General features: G+C 37.1%; 1 protein-coding gene across 3 annotated transcripts; it reads left to right on the top strand.

Moving 5' to 3' along the window:
* Window positions 1-3,987: 3,987 nt before the first annotated feature.
* LOC131315174 (ABC transporter C family member 10-like) lies at window positions 3,988-12,333 on the top strand. Of its 3 annotated transcripts, none has more exons than XM_058344292.1 (12): window positions 3,988-4,158; window positions 6,255-7,728; window positions 7,940-8,260; window positions 8,352-8,438; window positions 8,555-9,145; window positions 9,228-9,392; window positions 9,491-9,785; window positions 9,891-10,105; window positions 10,188-10,493; window positions 10,600-10,663; window positions 11,275-11,514; window positions 11,877-12,333. In XM_058344292.1, exons 2-12 carry the CDS (start codon window positions 6,265-6,267, stop codon window positions 11,981-11,983), a joined length of 3,855 nt encoding a protein of 1,284 aa, XP_058200275.1. In that variant the 5' UTR covers window positions 3,988-4,158; window positions 6,255-6,264; the 3' UTR covers window positions 11,984-12,333. The 3 variants fall into 3 exon arrangements, with proteins under 3 accessions (XP_058200275.1, XP_058200269.1, XP_058200282.1); XM_058344286.1 differs by having other exon boundaries at window positions 10,600-10,684; XM_058344299.1 differs by lacking the exon at window positions 3,988-4,158 and adding an exon at window positions 5,640-5,709.
* Window positions 12,334-12,796: the final 463 nt, after the last annotated feature.

Below are 12,796 nucleotides of genomic sequence, written 5' to 3'. Positions count from 1 at the left end.
CAAAATTCGTCAACTACACCCCCTTCCCATAAATCCGTTTAAAAATTGGACGGAAACTGACAAAAGGGCTAAATTACCCTTTTCTTTCCGTCTAAAGAAAGAAGTAGGGTTTGGGTTTGGAAACATCAGACCGCACGCCTCCTCCTCTCCTCTCCTCCTCCCCGCTCTCTCTCTTCTCTCTCTCTCCTCAAAACGCAAACCCCAAACCCAACAACAACAACCACCTAATCCTCATCTCCATCACTTACTGCATCACTCACGTTCGAAACCTTAAACCGAATCTCATCTTTCCATCTACTCGTTCGTTCGCTCGATTCCAAACCTAGTTCCAGACCGTACAAGTTGAAGCATTGGAAACCCTAATCTCCTCGTTGAAAATCGTCATAAGTTAAGTTGTAAGTTCCTTATCCATAACTTTAGGCTATAAAATCATCTACGTTTTGGGGGTGGGGGGGATTTGGAACTCTAAAATTTCGACTGGAATTTTTTAATGTTGTACCTTGAAATTAGTAGATTTACGCCTATAAAATACCTTAAAAATATGTGATTCACGGTTGTAAAATACTATACTGAAACTTCGATTGGAGGAACCCTAAAACGTTGATTGGAGTTTTTTTAACATTAAAAAAAGACATTTTTGGGGAATCTATTTTTTTAATCAGCAACTACAAATTACAATACTACACTGATTCTTTAATACACTGAAGTCTCTCATTTTTTTCCCACATTATTGGATTTGACGACATTAGGGGTATTAAAAAAAGTGGGAATTTTTAAGTTTTCAGTAAAATAGTCCTTTCCCGAAAATCCAAATTGAGTGGTCCCTCTTTGTATGGTTTTCATGTTTTTGTTTTTTTTTAGTTTCAGTTGACATTTGTTAAATTTTAATTCTTATAAGTGTTTGTATGCTTTCCATGCAGTTTTTTTATAAGTCTCAGTTGAAATCATTTGATTAATAAAGTGTTTGTATGGTATGCATGAGAAATTGCATCCAGTTATTTTATAAGGCTCACTGGACGGCTAATCTGAGCAGTTCAAAAATTCAAAAAAAAAAAAGAGTGGGTCCAAGCTAGAATCAACGGCATCCGATGTGTGTAGGTGCTCAATCCAAAAAAATAAGGTGTTTGGATCTAGCACCTACACACATCGAATGCAGTTGATTCTCGCGAGGGCCTACTTTTTTTTCTTTTTTTTTAAAATTTTTAAACGGCTCGGATTAACCATCTGGTGGCCGAAATGAGCTCCGCGAAGCCGTTGGTAACTCCCGTTAGTGTGCCTCGTCAATTTCTTTAGCATTAACGGTTTTAAAGCCCCAAAACGAATAAGCTTTAAGATATTCTGAGGAAAGTCTCGAGGCTAAACATAATCCAACCAAAATCAGAAAGGAATATCCACAGGACACAAAATGATTGAAGGTTGATTTGATGGGGTTTCCCATCTACCAGTCTACCAGTACCAGTCAAGCTGCTATCCCACCAAATCTTGGTTTATGGTTTTGTCTTTGTTGATATTTATTTTTTTTGATACTCCGTATTTTTGTGTGAAAACAGCAGTTTCCTATTTTGTCCTTTCTTGGGTTTGGGTGTTTGTATGTGCGTAAAGAGAGAGAGAGCAAGAGTAATGGAGCAGCAGGTAAATGGCAAAAGGGCAAGGTCAAAATAGTAGTTTCATAGCATCCATGGACAAATCTAATGGATGGTCCATATTAGCGAACCTCAAATTAAAGTAGGTCCAGAATTTATTTATTTATTTTGGGAGCAATTCAACTAATCCAGGGAACCAATTTCACTGTTTACTTGTGGTGTCCAATTAAAGTTGGAGAAAAGTTTCTTATAGACTGTCCCCAAAAGAATTGACAATACATACTAGTTGAGATGTTTAGACTGTCCCCAAAAGAATTGACAATACATACTAGTTGAGATGTTTCGAACATCGGACTTTAAAATGAAGCCAATTCCAAAATCCAAAGACCCACAAGAGGTTGACCTAGGGGTGAAGACTTGAGATTTCAGGATTTGCTCCTCTTCTAAGTTTTCATATTCGAAATCTTCATCTTGGGTGCTTTCAATTTTTTTGGAATCAATCCATATAAAATTTTACTTTGGCTTTAACCGGAATCTCCGCAAGTGAAAAGTCTTAGATCCGAAGCCTTCCACCACCACTTGGGCCCTTGGTTATCATGCATACAGGATAAAGAAGGTTTGACAGCTTGCACATGCATCAGGCCTGTTATCCGCTCTCAACAATGCCAGCTGCATTTTAGTGGAGTAGAAAAATACCAAAAAATTCAAAAATATGTTGACCGATATATATTTTTTTTCCTGAAAAACAAGAAAGTTAGCATTAGTGTGGCCCACACCACATTATGCCAAAGTCATATAGACCATTACTTTTTTGGGTACGTTTTCGCTCTTGTTTTGCACAAGAACAAAACAGGGAGAACCAGCAAAAGGGGTTGTTTTTGATGTTGAAACGATTCCTTTGTGGGGTCCGTTTGATTAGCCATAGAGAATGTAAAAAAGAGAAAAAAAATATATACATTTTTTTTGTGTTTACTTAGCAAAAACATTTTAGAAAATGATAGAAAATAAATTTTTTCGTACAATCCTCTAAAGCTTGAGAGTCTGCCTCATTTTTTCTTACGAAATGGGCAGGAAAATGTTATTTTATTGAGAAAATTAACAATAATTTCTCTAACTTCCCTCTTTACCTCTTCCCTCCACCTTTTCTTTTTTTATTTTGGGCAACTTTCATCCTTTTCAAATAATAATATTTTATTTTTCTCTCTTATTTTCTTACAAAACCTTCATTCTAATAGAAAAAGATGTGAGAAAAAATCAATATTTTCTTTTTCTTTTCTTTTCTTTCACTTTCTATCGTTTTTCATTTTTCATTATATTTTTCTCGCTAATCAAACATACCCTTAAGTTCTTACCGATTAATCTCCAAAACACAACAAAATCACCAAACTGTGTATCCCTCTTTTTTTTTTTTGTCAAACGGAAATATACTAAACTGTGTATCCGAAACTGCGAAATTGACTGGTAAAAAAAAGTTGGGGAAATTGAAAAAATCCGAATCTTGGAAATATGCTTCTCGAAACGCAGTATCTATGCCAAATCAAGGTCTTTGTTTGCTCTTTTCGAGAAGATGAACGAAATAAAGAAAACATATACAACCTCCAAAAAAATTCTAAAAAAGTGTCCAGAATGGTGCATCGATCGGCAGCACTTATATAGTCATCATAAATCATAATGCATTCAGCATATTGAAATTTTTAGGAAGACTCTTGTACGGAAATGGGTATTCGGCTGACAGAAAGAATGAAGTACTCCATCCGTCTCAATTTGTTTTTGTCTCATTGTCGAAATTAGTGTCTTTCAAAAATATACTTATATCTTACATTTTATAATATTTTTTATGATTTTAAAAAAAATTATAATAAAATTAATTAAGATCTACCAAATAAGATTCATATTATATATTAAAAATATTATGAAATGAAAATTATAGACAAATTTTTTAGAGGTTAAACGCTCTTTAAAAGTCAAAAAAAAAAAAACAAATCGGAACGGAGGAAGTAAATTCAAAGGCAGTGGAAAACAACTTCTTGGTAAAGGCGTAAAGTGTAATCAAAGTCTAATCAAAATGTCTAGAATGATGTTTCCTGGTAAATTGTACCCATGTGGGACAAGGTCATTTATGACAAACCAACTCAATCTATACAGCAATCTACCATTTAAATAGCATATCCAATCTGCGTGGAAAATATATTGTGTGGACACCGTCGCATGATGCTCCTAACATTATTTTCAATTCCATATTTTTGTGGGGTTAGGTACTAAGTGTATGGACCTATAGAAGTGTGTGGTCGAAACAGTGTTGGAACACCATATGGAGCCGGGTACTAATGTATGGACCCATAGAAATGTGTGGTCGAAAACGGCATTTGAACACCACCCGGTGGTGCCCAGGACAGCTGAACAAGCAATCATCTGCATGTGGTCAGAATTCTCCTGTTCAGCTGAATAAGTACTCATCTGCATGTGGTCGATCAGAATGCTCCTGTTTAACTAAAGAAGGTGCATAGTGCATACACTAGATTTTTCTACTCTCAATCAGTGCCACAGGCTCAGAAGATCTAAGTGAAGGCCAGAGGTAATGGGGGGGGGGGGGGGGGGGGGAAATCTAGAGTAAAGATATGCCTGGCCATGCTTTCAATAGCAGATTCAATACTAAAATTTGTTCAAAGCTAATTCAGCCTTCAAACTGAGTTAATAAGTTTCTGTTGAATCTTTGGGTTTGTCAATATTGCTGCTTCTGATTTGTTTCTTTAACAACCTGTAGGAAAGTATTTCTACATAATTGGTGATGTAAAAACCTCTTGGATATATACTTTGTTATATGCAGCAACTGATGTATTATGTACTCTCTTCTCCATTTGATCCATAACGGAAAACTGATTGGTGTAAGTCGTGAATGTACCATATTGAAGAACAATATGTAATTAATCTTTGTGTCGTACTTTCTTTGTGGGTTTTGCTTGCTTGATATTCTTAGTGCGAGTGTGTGTGGTTTTGGGATTAGTCGAATTCACAGCAGGTACAATCAGTAAGAAGTCAAAAAGATTATTGCATTGCCACAAATTTATTATTATTATATATTTTTGAAGATTTTTTGCATGTAAAGTTCTAATGTTAGCATAAGAAGCTATTCATTCCACAACTACTGCATCTGCATGTATTCTAATGGCATATGCAGTGGTCCAACTATACTACTCCCTCCGTCCCGATTTGTTTGTCCATTTTCACTATTTGGGACCTCTTACAAAATTGTCTATATTTTTTATATAGAATATGAATCTTGTTTGATAGATCTCAATTAGATCTAAAATATGATGTTTTTGAAATTATGTAAAACATTATAGATTGTGAGATATAGACAATTGTTTAAAAGACACGTACGTCGAAATTGGACAAACAAACTGGGACGGAGGGAGTACTTAACTTATTTGGTTGACCAAAATCTGAACAGTCCCCAGGTTTGGCGGTCACTACACAGACTATAGCAATCTAAACAAAAGTACAACCATAATTAGTGATGTAATTAAAACTCCTGGATATAAATTTTGTTATATTCAGCAACCAATGTGTTATGTACTCCTTTCTCCACTCTGTAAAAAGTCAAAAAGATTATTGCATTGCCACAAATATTTTTTTTTATTAAATATTTTTGAAGATTTTTTGCATGTTAAGTTCTAATGTGATATAAATTTTGTTATATTCAGCAACCAATGTGTTATGTACTCCTTTCTCCAGTCAGTTCATAGTGGAAAACTGATGTAAGTCGTGAATGTACCAAGTTGATGAACAAGGCAGATCTTTGTGTCGTACTTTCTTTGTGGGTTTTGCTTGTTTGATTGTTTTTTGTGCGTTTTTGTGTGTGGTTTCAGGTCGATTTCACAACAGGCATTGATCAGTAAGAATATGTATGAAATATCATTACTTTGTAATATATATATAATTTAATATTTTTGAAGAGATTTTTTTTTTTTTTTTCTTTCTGCAACTTAAGTTCTGCATAGCATAATGAGCTAGAGAAAGTATTGATTTTTTCTTCAAAGTTTTCCCCTTCTACAGGCTACAAAGAGAAGACATTTTCCATAACATCAAAGCATAGAAGGGTTTACCAACTGATTGTTCAAACAAGGTTGGAAACAAGTGTAGTTCCTGAATTTTTGCCGTTTTCTATACATTTCTTGTGGCAACCATTTCATGATCACTGCTGTTGATATGCTGCTATGTTCATTCTCTTTTTCTTTGCCGTTCACAAATTCTCCTCAAGAAATATAACATCCTCCTTACGACACAGAGGCATTTCTCCATTCTCTGTTGCCTCTGCCACTTTCAATGGCAGTTTGGGTTTGGCTTGCTAGGGCTTTGGAGATTTGGACAATCTAACAGAACTTGAGTACAGAACAGACCATTTTGCCCCTCCACGGGCGGCTAGTAGTGTTTATCCAGGGGATAGTTGGTTTTTGCTAAGTTGACGCTTCAGCCTTGTGAACATAAAAACTCATTTCCTAGCAGTGAAAGTTTGCTTAGTTCTTGCATTTTTGCCAGCAGGATTTCAATGCCTTCTCTTTGTAAAACAAGCAATTGTGGAAAAGTTGTGTATATGAAAATGGTAGTATACTAGTATTAGATACGTTATCATTTCCCGGTGCAATTTTACTGATATTTTGCAAATTTTAGGGACAGAACTATGGGGAAAAATGACGGTGAAGCTTGTTACAATGGCTCATATACACCTCTGAAGGGTGAAGAATCTGATTTCAACGTTACAACCGATTCAAAGGGAAATGTCACTCCTTTTGCCAGAGCGGGTTTACTTAGTAGAATGTCATTTTTCTGGTTGAATTCATTAATGAAGAAGGGTAAGGAGAAAACTATTGAGGATGAAGATATTCCACATTTATGTCAAATGGATCAAGCGGAAATATGTTACTATCAGTTTATGGAACAACAAAGTAAACGGAAACAAAACGATCCTCACAAGTCCCCATCCATTTTCTTGACAATACTCTCCTGCCAAAAGAAAGCTATTTTAATTTCTGGGGTTTTCGCATTGATCAAGGTACTCACTCTATCCACGGGTCCACTGTTTCTTTACGCATTCATTAGGGTTGCTGAGGGGGCAGAAGTTTTCCAATATGAGAGCTATGCACTCACTTCTGGGCTTTTCCTTGCAAAATGCTTAGAATCACTATCGGATAGGCAATGGTGCTTCCAAACTAGACTTATTGGGCTCCAAGTGAGATCTTTACTATCTGCAGCAATTTATCAGAAGCAATTAAAACTCTCAAATGCTGCTAAGACCACTCATTCTCCGGGGGAGATAATGAATTATGTCACGGTGGATGCTTATAAAATAGGCGAATTTCCATTTTGGTTTCACCAGATTTGGACAACTGGTCTACAGATATGCATCGCCTTGATTATCATTTGCTATGCTGTGGGGATGGCAACTTTGGCAGCCCTTTTGGTTATATTGTTAACTGTGCTAGGGAATTATCCAGTGGCCAAATTACAACATAAGTATCTCACAAAGCTCATGGGGGCACAAGACGGGATGTTGAAGGCTATTTCAGAGGCACTTGCAAATATGAAAGTTCTGAAAATGTATGCTTGGGAAACAAATTTCAAGAATGTCATCAAAAGTCTAAGGACAGAAGAAACCAACTGTTTATCTGCAGTTCTGGCTCAAAAGGGCTACTATATAGTTCTTTTTTGGTCCTCTCCAATCATTGTATCGGCTGTTACCTTCTGGGCATGCTACTGGCTTGGGATTCCTCTGAGTACGAGTAATGTCTTTACGTTCCTGGCAACGTTGCGTATTGTCCAGGAACCGATTCGGTTAATTCCCGATGTTGCTGGAGTATTCATCGAAGCAAGTGTTTCATTTACTCGGATTGTAAAGTTTCTTGAGGCTCCTGAACTTGAGAGCAGGTATATCAAGAAAAGTAGTAATGACGGAGAAACTGAGCATGCTGTAGCTGTAAATTCCACTAGAATTTCATGGGATGGCGATTCTTTGAAGCCTACTCTGAGTAATGTAAACTTGCTAGTTAAAAGTGGGGAGAAGGTAGCTATATGTGGAGGAGTTGGCTCAGGTAAATCAACCCTTTTAGCTGCAATTCTCGGAGAGGTTCCATACACGAATGGCATAGTAAGTACTAGTTTCCCGTTTCACTTGCTAATTCTAAAATATGGGTTTTAATGAAATCTTGTTTTCACATAGAAATTTGCATTTTGGACAGATTGAAAATTGAAAATTTACATCATCCAATTCAGTGCATATGTTTTTCATTTTTTAGATTAGATTGTAAAGGTCTCCAGATTCGTATGCTCAGTGGTTATCACTTCTACTTCTTTTCCAGGTTCAAGTTAGTGGAAAGATTGCTTATGTATCCCAAACAGCATGGATTCAGACTGGAACTATTCAACAAAATATCCTCTTTGGATCTACCATGGATGAATATAGATACCAAGAAGTAGTTCAAAAGTGTTTTCTAGTAAAGGATCTTGAGATGCTTCCATTTGGCGACTGCACGGTCATAGGCGAAAGAGGTGTTAACCTCAGTGGTGGTCAGAAGCAGCGTGTCCAACTCGCACGAGCTCTATATCAAGATGCAGATATATATCTGTTGGATGATCCATTCAGCGCCGTTGATGCCCATACTGCAACTGGCTTATTTAATGTGATCACAAGTTTAAAACTCCCGTCTTTATAAAACTAATGGTGGAAATAAAATGTCCTTTCAATTAATAAATGATATGGATTATGACCAGGAATATGTCATGGGAGCTCTTTCAGGGAAAACAGTCTTACTAGTTACCCACCAAGTTGACTTCCTTCCGGCATTTGATTCTGTTTTGGTCAGTCTTTTTCCTATAACCTTCGCTGGTTTCAGTAATCTGTCCACATAATATTGTGACAACTATTGCATTTTCGTTTTAAGCAAAGGTTTGCAATAATTTCACTTTGTTTGTAGCTGATGTCTGAAGGGAGAATCCTCATGGCAGCTACCTACAATCAGTTGCTGGCTAGTAGTCAAGAGTTTCAAAGCCTTGTGAACGCACACAACGACGCTGCTTATTGTGAAAATAACGGTACAAGTGGTTCTCCACAAAGAACCAAAAGCTCCATAGAAGAGATCAAGAAAACTTGTACCAATGGTCGGTTAGGAGCAGTGCCCGTTGGGGACCAATTGATCAAGCAAGAAGAAAGGGAAACCGGAAACACAGGTCTCAAGCCTTATATACAGTATCTGAATCAGAGTAACGGCTTCTTGTACCTCTCACTGGCAGTCATATCCCATAGCCTGTATCTTGTTGGGCAGTTGGTACAGAATCTCTGGTTGGCTTCTGAATTGGATGATGCTAACACAAGTACATTAAAACTTCTAGCAACATACGTGGTGATTGGGTGTGGCATGACACTTACCTTGGTCCTTAGATCTTATGTTGTAGCTGTATTAGGTCTCAAGACATCGAAAGCTATTTTTTCTAAGCTGATGACATCTCTTTTCCGAGCACCAATGGCATTTTATGACTCAACGCCTCTTGGAAGGATCCTCAGTCGGGTAATTAGGACCTCTTTAAGTTCTAAGATGCAAAAAGTACTCAAAACTAAAACTTATTGAATTTTTCTCTATCCTTTTGTAGGTGTCTTCGGATCTGAGTATCGTGGACCTTGAATTGTCATTCAAATTGAGTCTCACGCTAGCATCAACCATGACCATATACTTTAGCTACATAATATTGGCTGTTCTTTCCTGGCCTATTTTGATTGTCATTATACCCATGGCTTATGTGACCATTCTCTTACAGGTAAATATGCACTTTTAAGAATATGAGTCTGTTTTCTATGACACTAATTTCTTGGCTATTTTTCATTAAGCAAATGAGTCTGTGCTGTATTGTTATAGAGCTACTACTTTGCTTCATCAAAAGAGTTGATGAGAATTGATGGCACAACAAAGTCTTCGGTGGCAAGCCAGATATCCGAATCTATAGCAGGAGCAATGACCATCAGGGCATTTGGAGAAGAAGATAGATTCTTTGCACAGTACTTACACCTTATTGACAACAATGCAAGTCCATTCTTCCATAGTTTTTCAGCAAACGAGTGGTTGATCCTGCGTCTGGAAATAATATGTGCAATTGTTCTCTCATCTTCGGCACTTGCCATGACTTTGATAAATCTTGGAGCTTCTGACTCTGGTTAGTGAATCAATATCAATGGACTCAGAGCAAAAAGTTATAAGGACATAGTCATTTTTTGAACATTTTCCCAACACTTTGGTAAATCGGTGTTCCAAATGGCAGGATATATTGGCATGGCCTTGTCATACGGTCTTTCATTGAATATTTATCTCGTTTCTTCGGTCCAAAGCCAGTGCATGCTAGCAAATTTGATCATTTCAGTGGAAAGGCTAGAACAATATATGAACATTCCAAGTGAAGCCCCGGAAATAATAGAAACCAACCGTCCTGCATTCAACTGGCCGTCTTTTGGAAAAGTGGAAATCCATGATTTGAAGGTAAAAATAGCATTTTAATCAACATTTCCTTCTATTTTCTTTAAATCTAATCAGGGATTTATCCAAAAACAAAAAAGTGCAGGTTCGATATAGGCCTAATGCTCCCATGGTTTTACGCGGTATTAGCTGCATATTTGAAGGAGGGCAGAAAATTGGAATTGTTGGAAGGACCGGAAGTGGAAAGACTACTCTGATCAGTGCCTTGTTTCGCCTCGTAGAGCCTACAGAGGGAATGATCATTATAGATGATATCGATATAAGTAGAATTGGGCTTCATGACCTAAGATCACACTTTGGGGTAATTCCACAAGATCCAACTCTTTTTAGTGGATCTGTTAGATATAATCTAGACCCCTTATCAGAACATTCTGATCATGAAATATGGAAGGTATGTCTCTAAAATGATTCTATGGATGTGACTATTCAAATATCATAATTCTTGGATATCGAAAATGCTTTAGCTTTACTAATATCATTCTAAACACCCTTTGAAGGTTCTTGAAAAGTGTCGGCTTCGAGACGTCGTTGAAAAGAAAGAAGGGGGCTTGGACTCTTTAGGTAGGAGTATGAAACAGAAAGGTTTGGGATTTCATATGATCTTGTTTGGCATCCATCACTTTTTCAAGCATTGATGTTTCCTTCATTTTAGAAGACACCAACAACATATCAAAAACCTGTTTTTGAAAATTCCGAAAACACCTTAAAGTACCTTGTCTGTCTTGAAGAAAATTTCACAACTTTTCTGAAAACAGCTCTCGAAACCGATAAGAATGGTAGGATTGTAACAGAAACTGTTTGTCAAACTAGTTTCCACATTTCATTGTTTTAAAGTACAGAAAACAGTTTTTGAAATCAATACCAAACTCTAAACCCTAAAAACACAGGAACTTTGTGTACAGAAATCCGGACACAGAACCGTCTGATGAATGTGGCCACAATGATCAGACTGTTCGGAACACATGTGTGCCCAAAACTATGCATGTAGCATTGCTCAAATCCACACTGCAGAATCAGTTGTAAAACAAGTTTTCCATAATATAACCCCAAACAAGTTTTTGTATCAACTTCCATTTTATCTGTTTCTCATAACAGAAAACAATTTAAAAAGTCAACGCCACACAAAGGAAACCCTAAACCTTAACCATTAAACCCCAAAATCTACACTGCAGTTGTACAAGATGGGTCAAATTGGAGCATGGGGCAGAGGCAGTTATTCTGTCTAGGGAGAGCTCTACTGAAGAGAAGGAAGATCTTAGTTCTTGATGAAGCCACTGCCTCAATTGACAATGCAACAGATTCTTTAATCCAGAAAACCATCAGAACAGAATTTGCTGACTGCACTGTCGTCACAGTGGCCCACAGAATACCAACTGTTATGGATTGCACAATGGTGCTTTCTGTTAGTGATGGTGAGTTCTGTTTTCTTTTTCTTCCTTTTATCATGGGAATTTTTGCTTTAAGCAGCCGTCTTATTAACCGGACATGAGTATCGGATGGGATTTTATATTCAAGAGGATCAAATACTTGGTGTTTGGTTAAAATTTTGATGGCTCTGATTAAACACTCCTCGAATATAGAATCCCCTAATTTGTGAGACATAAAGTATCTTTTTGGTAGTATTAGTCCAGTGAGATTACATGTTTTATGAGATTATATAACCTTACAGTCAAACAAACATGTCACATTTGTTAGGAAAGCTCAAAAAAAATAGAAGATGATTTTTCTTTTCTTTTTTTCTTTTTCTTTTTGTTTTTTGCAATTGATTTTGCAGGGAAACTAGTGGAGTATGACCAGCCAATGAAGCTCATGAATAAGGAGGGATCCCTGTTTGGACAACTTGTTAAGGAGTACTGGGCTTATTCCAATAATGCCAACTAAACGCCAGAGGTCACACTGCACATGCAATGCCTATGCAAGTGGAATTTTGGCGAAATATGCCCAATAGCTCGGGCTTATTTGAAAGAAGATTGCCAGTGAGGTTACTTTTGGTAGTTCCTAATGGATTACTACCTCTTCTTAGTAAATTCATAGTGGAAAAAAATAGTAGTCCTATTTTCTTTTTTTTCCTTTTTGAAGGGAGAAAATCACGGGCCTTACAAAGGCATCAACAGAGCATAAATTCAAGAATGCTACGTGCACAATGGTTGTAGGGAATTTTAAACTGGTACTGCATAAAATTAAGACATAAATCGAGTTCTAGGGAATTTTTCATCCCTATTGAGTCTGCATACAAGTGCTGCCCAAGGAAGTTATTCATACAATGAAAGACAACTAACCAATGTTGCTGTAAATTAAGACTAGCTAAAGCATCGGCAAAAAAGTTTGCTCTCCGGAAAACATGTTCCACTTCACTCTCAAGCATCCAGAGCATAGACCTGCAATCACAGATAATGTCGCCGAGTTCATGGTTCCCAAGTTTATCATCCTGGAGCAACTGGGTGGCCGCCAAACAATCGGTTTTCACAAAAAAATTATTCCCTGTAAATCTGTGCCCATAGCCTACTTGAGTCCTTCCCGGATTCCCCAGCACTCGGTCATAGTACTGGAAGAAACAAATTTGTAAGGTTTAGGTGGAAGCCTACAACCCACATTCCCTTGTCATCCCGAATGAGGCCAACCGCCTTACCTGTTCTCGCTTCAAGATGAAAGCCCTGTCTGTAATTATATATAGTGATCTTAAATTTACTCGTA

The sequence above is a fragment of the Rhododendron vialii genome, chromosome 2a, assembly GCF_030253575.1.
Source record: "Rhododendron vialii isolate Sample 1 chromosome 2a, ASM3025357v1".
Lineage (NCBI taxonomy): Eukaryota > Viridiplantae > Streptophyta > Magnoliopsida > Ericales > Ericaceae > Rhododendron > Rhododendron vialii.
This window is presented reverse-complemented; position numbering and strand designations above follow the sequence as displayed.

What these genes read in the sequence shown, in the direction of transcription:
- LOC131315174 (XM_058344286.1), top strand. Translation starts at nt 6,265, where the DNA reads ATGGGGAAAAATGACGGTGAAGCTTGTTACAATGGCTCATATACACCT. An exon ending in TCTTGGAGCTTCTGACTCTG is followed by an intron (nt 9,786 to 9,890) that starts GTTAGTGAATCA and finishes TCCAAATGGCAG; the next exon opens with GATATATTGGCATGGCCTTG. An exon ending in TAGGAGTATGAAACAGAAAG is followed by an intron (nt 10,685 to 11,274) that starts GTTTGGGATTTC and finishes TCTACACTGCAG; the next exon opens with TTGTACAAGATGGGTCAAAT.